Raw genomic sequence first — 12,209 nt, 5'->3', positions numbered from 1 at the left:
CACACGCACACACACACACACACACACACACACACACACACACACACACACACACACACACACAAGATCCCCACATGCCTCCGTTTACCCTCTATCCATCCTCTCCCACTCCACCCAGATCCCCACATGCCTCCGTTTACCCTCTATCCATCCTCTCCCACTCCACCCACAGATCCAAGATGGTGTCTTGGATCTGTGGGTTTCAGTAGTCTACCTTCCAGGCAGCAGATCCTCCAGAGGCCAGAGTGGGTGAGGGCTCCGGGGTCCTTCTTGTCCTTGTTGTGGGGGTCGTCTGAGTGGTTGCGGGTGCTGTTGCAGATGGAGGCGCGGGAGTACAGCCAGTAGTCCGTCCCTATAGAAACCGTCATCAGGCAGAAGGCTGCAAAGGCCCCCACGGTGGTGAGGAGGATCTGGATCCCCTTCTCACAAACCATCCCTAGAGAGGAGGGCAGAGGAGGACGAGAGAGAGAGAGAGAGAGAGAGGGGGGGGGGGGAGGGGAGGGGAGGGATGAGAAGTAGAGAAGGGACAAGGAAGAAGAAAAGGGAGAAATCGAAAAGGGATGAGAAAGGTGGAGGGAGGAAGAAGGAGAAGAAGTGCAGTAGAGACGAGAGGAACAGATGAGATAGAAAAAGGGAGAAAGGTGAGTTGAGGGAGGAGAGAGAATGAAAAAGGGATGGACAGGAAAAATAGATGCAGAGACAGAGGCAGAGAGAGAAAGAGGCAGAGAGAAAGAGGCAGAGAGATGCAGAGAGAGAGAGAGAAAGAGGCAGAGAGAGGCAGAGGCAGAGAAAGAGGCAGAAAGAGAGAGAGAGACAGAGAGAGAGAAAGAGGCAGAGAGAGAGAGAGAAAAAGAGGCAGAGGGAGGCAGAGAGAGAGAGAGAGAGAAAGAGGCAGAGAGAAAGAAAGAGACCGAGAAGGAGGCAGAGAGAGAGAAAGAGGCCAAGAGAGAGGCAGAGAGAGAGAAAGAGGCCGAGAGAGAAAGAGGCAGAGAGAGAGAGAGAAGTCGAGAGAGAAAAAGGCAGAGAGAGAGGCCGAGAGAGAGAAAGAGGCAGAGAGAGATTCAGAGAGAGAGATGCAGAGAGAAATAAAGAGAGAGAGAGGAGGGGTATAAGTGGTTATATGAGGTGTCCTTGGAAGGGGAGTTGGACGACACTGCTGACTCGTCTTAACAGGAAGGAATTGATGGTGAACACAACAAATTACACTCTGAGAATCTCAATGTGCTCCATATTCATGACCATGACACCACTCTCTCCCCCACATAATCAGCATAGACAGGGCTAGCGCAGAATACACAACACACTCGATGAGACAGAACACACGGACGCACGCACGCACGCACGCACACACACACACACACACACACACACACACACACAACTCAATATACATAATCACAGTGCAGGAACACAGCAGCAACATCAGCACATACAGGAACAAAGCAAGACTCAACAGGAAATCTTCATTGTCGCAACTCAATCAATCAATCAATCAATGAAACAATCAATCAATCATTTAGGCTTATACAATCAATCCTATACAGTATCAGTGTTCCTATCCTCTTCTTACCTCCACCACCACCATAGTATACCCCTCTGGTCCCCTTGTACATGAAGTGGTGCTAAAACCTGTTCCTTCACATGATGCTTACGTAGGCCTCTGCCCAGCACCCTGCCCTGAACTTAGTCACTGTTACTGGCCCGCTACCACCCGGTACTCTACCCTGCACCTTAGAGGCTGCTGCCCTGTGTACAGAGTCATGGAACACTGGTCACGTTAATCATGTTTACATTCTGTTTTACCCACTTCATATGTATATACTGTATTCTAGTCATGGCTCATCCTATATAACTACTGCCTTTTCAATTCATATAGTGCCTATAATGTCTATACACACCATCATATACATATAGATTTATATTCCGGACTCTGACATTGCTCGTTCTAATATTCCCATATTTCTTCATTCCTTTCTTTACATTTATGGTATTTGCCTGTATTGTTTCGTATTGTTAGGTATTACTACACTGTTGGAGCTAGGGACATAAGCATTTCACTACACCTGCGATAACATCTGAACAGTTTCATTTCATTTGGCTTCGTCTCACCCTAGGCCATACCTGCTGTTCTAGATTACACATTTACCTCCATTGTGACTTCATTTGCAAATCTTTGAAATTGTGCAAAGTACTATTAACAATGTGTACCTGCTATGTAATTACACTGTACCTGCCTATGTAATAACCACGTAAATACATTGATTATAGTGCCACTTGATGTAAAGTGGGACCCCATTGCATTACCAAGGTATACATTTACATCAGCTGAGGTAAGACTTACCTGCCGCCGAGTTTCTATCCTTCGACTCCATTTTGAAATCTTTCTTTTCCTCGTTAATGAAGAATGCACTGTCCCCTCAATCCGGACAGCATCCATCGACTGTTCTCACTCTCTCCCCCTCTCCTTCCTGCACTCGTTTTCTCTCTCTCTCTCTTTGGCCTCTATCTCTTTCTCTCTCTCTCACTGGAAAGATGTGCTGGTGGAGGCTCTTGATTGTGATTGGATGCTCTCGCTCTGGTCCTCTTATTCACAGGAAGCAGTCACTGAGGAGGACATGATAGTTGGGCTACTGCCAAAGAAAGACAAGAAGAAGGAGAATGATAACATTAGTTGTTTACTGCTGTGCAGTTATGAGGCATGTTTATCTAAAAACAGTGATCAATTCAGAAAGTTCAGACTTTTAACAAGTCACGTTATAAAGTCACGTTCTAAAAACACAAATAACAGAAAACTAAAACCTATCAATTCCACTCTCATTCCAGTATAACACAGAATAGAATACAAATGGTGCATCTGAATATAGAGCTAGAAATAACAGATCTGGTCTGAATAGACGAGCGAGAAAGGGGGAGAGTAGAGAGGGTGCACTCAACATTGTTACCATGGCAACATTGAAGTCTGGATCAGCATAGAGCGAGGGACTGAGAGAGAGAGAGAGGGACAGAGAGAGAGAGAGAGAGGACAGAGAGAGAGAGAGGGACAGAGAGAGAGAGAGAGAGAGAGAGAGAAAGAGAGGGGGACAGAGAGAGAGAGAGGACAGAGAGAGCGAGAGAGAGAGGGACAGAGAGAGAGAGAGAGGGACAGAGAGAAAGAGAGGGACAGAGAGAGAGAGAGGGACTGAGAGAGAGAGAGACTGAGAGAGAGAGAGAGATTTTGAATTGAATTCAATAATTCAAACCTTTCTTCAAGAAAATAAATGTAATGAGTAAATGTCAAATTGGCTTTCTTCCCAACCATCGCACTACTGACCATATATACACCTTACACACACGAATTAACAAACACGTCCACCAACAAAAAGAGGGAAAAATCTTTGCTTGCTTTATTGACTTTAAAAAAGCATTTGCTTCTATTTGGCACAAAGGACTATTGTACAAAATTCTCCAAAGTGGGCTTGGTGGTAAGGTGTATGACTTAATAAAATGTAAGTACACAGAAAAGTGTGCAATAAAAACCACAAACCAAAAAACAGAATTCCTTTCACAACGTTGAGGTGTGAGACAAGGCTGCAGTTTGAGTCCAAATCTTTTCAACATTTATATTGTCACACTCTGACCATTATTTGAGTTGTTTGTTTCTATGTTTTGTTTGGTCAGGGTGTGATATGAGTGGGCATTCTATGTTTTGGCCCGATATGGTTCTCAATCAGAGGCAGGTGTTTGTCGTTGTCTCTGATTGGGAACCATATTTAGGTAGCCTGTTTTGTATTGTGGTTCGTGGGTTATTGTCTATGTGATGTTGCATGTTAGCACTCAGTTTCGATAGCGGTCACGTTCGTTTTGTTCTTTTGTTTATTTGTTTAGTGTACTTCGTGTTTTTTCGTCATTCATTAAAAGTATGTATTCACACCACGCTGCACTTTGGTCTCCTCAGTACGACGACAGTGACATATATCAATGAATTAGCAGACATGGACCATTCTCCAGCGCCATTCTCCAGCGCCAGGACTCACACTATTTGACACAGAGGTGAAATACCTGCTATATGCTGATGACTTGGTACTTCTATCACCAACCAAAGAAGGTCTTCAACAGAACAGTAATATTCTACAGCAATATTGCCATAATTGGGCCCTGGCAGTAAATAAAAAAAAATGAAAATCACAATTTCCCCCCAAAAAACAGATGTCAGTAACACAAATATAAATTCACCCTGAACAACACCATAACTGAACATACTAAAAATTACACACCTTGGCCTGACCATATCTGCATCGGGAAGATTTAATATGGTAGTGAATGCACTCAAAGAAAAAGCCCGCAGAGCATTATATGCAATAAAAATGAAATTATTCAAAATCAACATCCCAATTAGAATGTGGACCAAAATATTTGACAGTGTAATCCTACCAACTGCTCTTTACAGAAGTGAGGTTTGGGGGCCACTCAATAAACTGGACTTTAAAATGTGGGACAAACATCCAATTGAAGCCCTACATGTAGAATTCTGTTGGAAAATCCTACAAGTCCAGAGAAATACAACAACTAATGCATGTAAGGGAGAACTGGGCCGCTTTCCATGGAAATACAGAAAAGAGCATTAAAAAAAAAAGTCACAATTTAAGTCTGCAATTTAAAGCACTTCAAACCCAAGAGCTGAGCCCAGAAACGATCCCTCTCAGTCAGCTGGTGTTGGACCTCACCAACCAAGCTGACATCAGCACTGCTTCAAAAGAAAGAATTCCAATAAACAAAATCATGAACCAATCAAAGGACTCATATATACAACATTGGAAAAACGAAACAAAATCCCAAAGCCGACTAAATTCCTATCTGACCCTAAACAGAGAATATGAATTGGCTGATTATCTCTACTCTGTCGGAGATACGAAGCAGAGACAGATCCTCACCAAGTACAGGCTGAGTGACCACCAATTGGCAATAGAAACCAGCAGACATAAAAAGACATGGCTACCAAAAGAGGAGCGTGTATGTGGTCACTGCATGACAGGGGAGGTAGAGTCAGAGATGCACTTTCTCCTTTACTGTGATAAATATTCCTCACCAAGAGATTCATTATTCACAGAAATGACGACATTTATTCCAAATTTGAACTTATTAAACCCAGAGGAAAAACTAAAAATACTCATAGGCGAAGGAGCAATGGCTCCTCTTGCAGCCAAATATGTATTTTCCTGCCATAGCCTGAGGGACACTGAATAATAACATCTGCATAGTAAATAGTAACTTACTTATTATGAGTATTATTGTTATTGCTGTTGTTTATCATTCCAAAAAGTAGTGGTGGTAGTAGTAGTAGTAATGATGACGGTAGTTGTAGTACTGATGTAATGGTGAAGATGACAGTTGTTTAGTTATAAGTTAGTTATAGTTTTATCTTCCATGTATAGCTTTTTATATTTATTACATTTCTACTATATTGTTGCTATTTTTGTATTATTACTTACTATAATTTTAAATTATAATTTATTAATGTTTATAATTTTATTACAATGTATATTGTATACATTGTTGCGTTGGCAATATTGACAATGTTTTTCATGCCAATAAAGCAGCTTGAATTTGAGAGAGAGAGAGAGAGAGAGAGAGAGAGAGAGAGAGAGAAGGACAGAGAGAGAGAGAGAGAGAGAGAGAGAGAGCGAGAGAGAGGGACTGAGAGAGACAGAGCGAGAGAGAGAGAGAGACTGAGAGAGAGAGAGAATGAATGTAGAGAGGGACTGAGAGAGAGAGAGACTGAGCAATAGAGAGAGACAGACAGAGAGAAGAACTGAGAGAGGGATGAGAGAGAGAAGGGGACAGAGAGAGAGAGAGAGGGACTGAGAGAGAGAGAGAGGGAGAGAGAGGGACTGAGCGTGAGAGAGAATGACAGAGGGAGAGAGAGGGATTGAGAGAGAGAGAGGGACAGAGAGAGAGAGTGACAGAGAGAGAGAGTGACAGAGAGAGAGAGAGAAAGAGAGGGAGAGAGAGGGACAAAGAGAGAGAGGGACAAAGAGAGAGAGGGACAGATAGAGGGACAGAGAGAGGGACAGAGAGGTACTGAGAGGTACTGAGAGAGAGAGGGACAGACAGAGGGACTGAGAGAGAGAGAGGGTCTGATGAGAGAGAGAGGGACTGAGAAAGAGAGAGATTGAACATAGAGGGACAGATACAGGTACAGAGAGAGAGAGAGGGACAGAGAGAGAGGGACAGATAGAGGGACAGAGAGAGAGAGAGAGTGACAGAGAGAGAGCGAGAGAGAGAGAGAGAGAGAGAGAGAGAGAGAGAGAGAAAGACTGAGCGAGAGAGAGGGACAAAGAGAGAGAGGGACAAAGAGAGAGAGGGACAGATAGAGGGACATAGAGATAGAAAGAGAGGTACTGAGAGAGAGAGAGAGAGAGAGAGGGACAGAGAGAGAGAGGGACTGAGAGAGAGAGAGACAGAGAGAGAGAGGTACTGAGAGAGAGAGGGACTCGCGCTGTATCAACAACCATCATGTGTGTGACCACAGCGACAGTCTCACACACACGCACACACGCACACACACACACACACACACACACACACACACACACACACACACACACACACACACACACACACACACACACACACACACACACACACACACACACACACACGCACGACAAGATGTAATCCCAGTGTGTAGTGCTTAAAAAATGTGAAGAACAATAAAGGGGCACGCATAATTTAGCCAATATAATGCAGCACGGTCTAGAGGTATTAATATTTGATGATGCAATATGGCACCCTGATCAAAATAGGTTACATCCTGTTTGGATTGTGAGACCTAAAACAGAGAACTGCCTCAAAAGAGAGAGAGTACGACAGACAGAGAAAGAGAGCGAGAGCGAGAAAGAGGGAGAGAGGAAGAGATAGGAAGAAAGAAGGGGAGAGAGAAAGAGAGAGAGAGAGAGAGCGAGGAAGAGGGGGAGAGAAAGAGAGAGAGAGGGGGAGAGAGTTTCTGTCCCTCTCTCATGAAGTGATCTGTCCCTCTCTCTCAAAGTGATCTGTCCCTCTCTTTTAAAGTGATCTGTCCCTCTCTCTCAAAGTGATCTGTCCCTCTCCCTCAAAGTGATCTGTCCCTCTCTCTCAAAGTGATCCGTCCCTATCTATTAAAGTGATCTGTCCCTCTCTCTCAAAGTGATCTGTCCCTCTCTCTCAAAGTGATCTGTCCCTCTCTCTCAAAGTGATCTGTCCCTCTCTCTCTTAAAGCGATCTGTCCCCGTCTCTCATAAAGTGATCTGTCCCTCTCTCTCATAGTGATCTGTGCTACAGATGACCCCCTCATCTCTTTCATTGTGCTACAGATGACCCCCTCATCTCTTTCATTGTGCTACAGATGACCCCCTCATCTCTTTCATTGTGCTACAGATGACCCCCTCCCCTCTTTCATTGTGCTACAGATGACCCCCTCATCTCTTTCATTGTGCTACAGATGACCCCCTCATCTCTTTCATTGTGCTCTAGATGACCCCCTCATCTCTTTCATTGTGCTACAGATAACCCCCTTCACTAGTGTTTCTGTCTCTCACTGGGTGGATAATGCCTCTCAAAAACTCTATCTTCCTAACCATTGTGGCTGTGTCCAATTGCATGTGTGTGTGTGTGTGTATGTTTGTGCATGAGAGAGAGAGAGGTATAGAGAGCGGGAGTGGTTGTGTGTGACCTTAAACACAAACCAAATGATTTTATCCCGTGCCTCTGAGTATTTAGTGAATGACCTTACTAAAAAGCTGCTGAGTTATTCCCCTTAGCCTCAGCTCCCCTGTGTCTACTGTCATTTAATTATGGGCAATCTTTTATTTCCCTTCAATAATGAAGATTGGAGGGAAGGGTGCGAGAGAGTTTGAGAGCGAGAGAGAGTGAGTAAGAGAGAGTTAGAGAAAGAGAAGGGGAGAGAGGTAGAATAAAATGTTTCTCTGTAGATTCCATCATAATCCAATATAACGTTATAGACAAGACAAGTGTTGTCTTTGCATTCATGACCGAATAAGAATTAGTGATGTGAAGTGGATCCTAATCACACCACAGATCACCTTCACGAATATGAAAAGTAAAAACATAAACCGCTCCTTCCAAAAACAGCCCCATAAATCACAAAGGAGATGTGGATATTTTAGCAGCTGCAGCATTAGCTATTCATTGCACAGATCAACTACCAAATTGCTGTTTGAATAAATGATGACGGCTAAGATAACTTTCCTCACACACGTGAAGTGCAGAAGGTCTACAGAAGTAGGATCTTAATTTGATCACCCTGGTGCAGGATAACTTTCCTGCTATGAAGGACATATAAAACGTGTATTCAAGGTTTAAAAAGGCTTCTGAAGTTTGTAATTCCCACTTGGAAATTTCAGACTTGATTTCCCTTATGAAAAATGTATCAACCCCTACAAAAATGTCCATTAATTATAATCTACACAATAATTCACATTTCCTGTTGCTGCAGGATTATTTTCCTGCTGTAGCAAACTGTCTCAAATGAAGGTCCTACATCTGTACGTGACTGGAGAGTGAACACACTAGAGAACATTCTGTCCAGTAAGGTGCCCAGCCTAAAGCCTACACACCACAGTTAGAGATTCACAGAGTTCAGAGTCAATTCATGACCGTGGGACTACAAGGCTCTATCTGCACAAAGCATACTGTAATTCTGAGATATTGAGCATCAAAGTGACCGTGGGACTACAAGGCTCTATCTGCACAAAGCATACTGTAATTCTGAGATATTGAGCATCAAAGTGACCGTGGGAATACAAGGCTCTATCTGCACAAAGCATACTGTAATTCTGAGATATTGAGCATCAAAGTTTTCACATCCCAGATCTCAAAACATTCTTGTAGTGAATCATTTTTTATAACCCATTAAGGTCCTCATCTTTAAAAGGTACCTAAAGTGCAGAGTATCAAAATCGTGAGACATTTGTAAATCCTTTTTTTAGGGGGGTGCAATCGCACATGGAACCTTGTGGCTCTGAAATGTCAATCTGGGTTCAACCATAAGGTTCTATCTGAAACTTCTGAATTCCACATGTTCAGTTTTTAAGAAGAATGTAGCTATTTGAATAGATAAGTCAACAGCACTATTCTACCAAGAGAGAGTCAACACATCCTCAAATACATTAAGACATGTATTATGGTCATTAGATTAATTAGTCATCACTGAACAACGACGTGACAGCATAATTTATTTTAAGATTTCTGACTGTTTTATTGCTTATGTGCCATTGTTGCTAGCTAGACTAGCCTAGCCCATACTTAGAGGGAGAAGGCAAAGACATACACTACCGTTCAAACGTTTGGGGTCACTTAGAAATGTCCTTGTTTTTGAAATACGTTTTTTTTGTCCATTAAAATAACATCAAATTGATCAGAAATACAGTGTAGACATTGTTAATGTTGTAAATGACTGTTGTAGATGGAAACGGCAGATTTTTTTGTGGAATATCTACATAGGCGTACAGAGGCCAATTATCAGCAACCATCACTCCTGTGTTCCAATGGCATGTTGTGTTAGCTAATCCAAGTTTATCATTTTAAAATGCTAATTTATCATTAGAAAACCCTTTTTCAAATATGTTCTGATTAAAGAAGCAATAAAACTGGCCTTCTTTAGACTAGTTGAGTATCTGGAGCATCAGCATTTGTGACTTCGATTACAGGCTCAAAATGGCCAGAAACAAATAACTTTCTTCTGAAACTCGTCAGTCTATTCTTGTTCTGAGAAATGAAGACTATTCAATGCGAGAAATGTCCAAGAAACTGAAGATCTTGTACAACTCTGTGTACAATTCCCTTAACAGAACAGCGCAAACTGACTCTAACCAGAATAGAAAGAGTAGTTGGAGGCACCGGTGCACAACTGAGCAAGAGGACAAGTACATTAGTGTCTAGTTTGAGAAACCGACGCCTCACAAGTCCTCAACTGGCAGCTTCATTAAATAGTACCTGCAAAACACCAGTCTCAACATCAACAGTGAAGAGGCGACTCTAGAATGCTGGCCTTCTAGGCAGAGTTGCAAAGAAAAAGCCATATCTCAGACTGGCCAATAAAAAGAAAATATTAAGATGGGCAAAACAACACAGACACTGGACAGAGGAAGATTGGGAAAAAGTGATATAGACAGACAAATCTACGTTTGAGGTGTTCGGATCACAAAGAAGAACATTCGTGAGGCGCAAAAAAATGAAAGTGCTTGTCGCCATCTGTCAAGCATGGTGGAGGCAATGTGATGGTCTGGGGGTGCTTTGGTGGTGGTAAAGTGGGAGATTTGTACAGGGTAAAAGGGATCTTGAAGAAGGTAGGCTATGTTTGATGGACACAATTATTATTTAAATTAAAATGATTATTTATAACCTTGTCAACGTCTTGACTATAATTCCTATTCATTTTGCAACTCATTTCATGTATGTTTTCATGGAAAACAAGGACATTTCTAAGTGACCGCAACCTTTTGATTAGAGGTCGACCGATTATGATTTTTCAACGCCGATACCGATACAGATTATTGGAAGACCAAAAAAGCCGATACCGATTAATCGGCCGATTTTTTAAAGATTTATTTGTAATAATGACAATTACAACAATACTGAATGAACACTTATTTTAACTTAATATAATACATCAATAAAATCCATTTAGCCTCAAGTAAATAATGAAACATGTTCAATTTGGTTTAAATAATGCAAAAACAAAGTGTTGGAGAAGAAAGTAAAAGTGCAATATGTGCTATGTAAGAAAGCTAACGTTTAAGTTCCTTGCTCAGAACATGAGAACATATGAAAGCTGGTGGTTCCTTTTATAACATGAGTCTTCAATATTCCCAGGTAAGAAGTTTTAGGTTGTAGTTATTATAGGAATTATAGGACTATTTCTCTCCATTTGTATTTCATTAACCTTTGACTATTGGATGTTCTTATAGGCACTTTAGTATTGCCAGTGTAACAGTATAGCTTCCGTCCCTCTCCTCGCTCCTCCCTGGGTTCGAACCAGCAACACAACGACAACAGCCACCACCGAAGCAGCGTTACCCATGCAGAGCAAGGGGAACAACTATGTAAAGGCTCAGAGTGAGTGACGTTTGAAACGCTATTAGCGTGCGCTAACTACCTAGCCATTTCACTTCGGTCACACCAGCCTCATCTCGGGAGCTGATAGGCTTTGAGTCATAAACAGTGCAATGCTTGACGCACAATGAAGAGCTGCTGGCAAAACGCACGAAAGTGCTGATTGAATGAATGTTTACGTGTCTGCTTCTGCCTACCACCGCTCAGCCAGAAACTTAGATATTTGTATGCTTGTATGCTCAGTCAGATTAAATGCAACGCAGGACACGCTAGATAATATCTAGTAATATCATCAACCATGTGTAGTTAACTAGTGACTATGATTGATTGTTTTTTATAAGATAACTTTAATGCTAGCTAGCAACTTACCTTGGCTTACTGCATTCGTGTAACAGGCAGTCTCCTTGTGGAGTGCAACGAGAGAGAGGGAGGTCGTTATTGCGTTGGGCTAGCTAACTATAAGATTGGATCCTCCGAGCTGACAAGGTGAAAATCTGTCGTTTTGCCCCTGAAAGAGGCAGTTAACCCACCGTTCCTAGGCCGTCATTGAAAATAAGAATGTGTTTTTAACTGACTTGCCTAGTTAAATAAAGGTATAAAATAATATTTTAAAAAACGGCAAATCGGCTCCCAAAAATACTGATTTCCGATTGTTATGACAACTTGAAATCGGCCCTAATTAATCGGCCATTCCGATTAATCGGTTGAGCTCTAGTTCTGATTGGTCCATGTGTATTTGTTCAGGCTTGTGAGTGAAGATAGAACGTTATAGCATCACGTTCAAATGGGTTTATGCAGAGAGGACCATCTAAACCATCTATGAAGAACCATATAATGTCAGCTAGAACCTTATAGTCCCAAGGTTTGGAATCACATGTCCAACTATATGCGTCAACCTTTCAGGACCTTCGTCTGTGTTCCATAAGGGTGTCACGTTGTATAAATGATTGGAATACATAATAGGGGGTTTTAATACTCCACCCAAAAATACAACATGCCATGAAAGGCACGGGGACGAAGTATCCAAAAACACAGGGATGTAACCCAAACAAAAGAGCGAGGTTAAACCTCTAATAAATACACGGGACGAGACCCGTAATAACAACACACGGGACGAGACC

General features: G+C 42.2%; 1 protein-coding gene across 2 annotated transcripts in view; it reads right to left on the bottom strand.

Moving 5' to 3' along the window:
* The window catches only part of LOC110537022 (calcium channel, voltage-dependent, gamma subunit 8b), a 38,181-nt gene that overhangs the window by 12,078 nt on the left and 13,894 nt on the right, over nucleotides 1-12,209 (bottom strand). Inside the window, exons 2-3 of one of the 2 annotated variants that reach the window (XM_021622737.3) lie at nucleotides 2,342-2,630; nucleotides 215-436 (exon numbers count right to left, since the gene is read on the bottom strand). In XM_021622737.3, coding sequence (XP_021478412.1) covers nucleotides 215-436; nucleotides 2,342-2,372 — 253 coding nt within the window. In that variant the 5' untranslated portion in view covers nucleotides 2,373-2,630. The remainder of the gene's footprint in view (nucleotides 1-214; nucleotides 437-2,341; nucleotides 2,631-12,209) is intronic. The other variant, XM_021622742.3, reaches the window with a different exon arrangement.

The sequence above is a fragment of the Oncorhynchus mykiss genome, chromosome 2 (assembly GCF_057628025.1).
Source record: "Oncorhynchus mykiss isolate SJ-2025 chromosome 2, ASM5762802v1, whole genome shotgun sequence".
NCBI classification, from domain to species: Eukaryota; Metazoa; Chordata; class Actinopteri; order Salmoniformes; family Salmonidae; genus Oncorhynchus; species Oncorhynchus mykiss.
The sequence above is the reverse complement of the archived record's forward strand: the minus strand, read 5'-3'. Positions and strand labels throughout refer to the sequence as shown.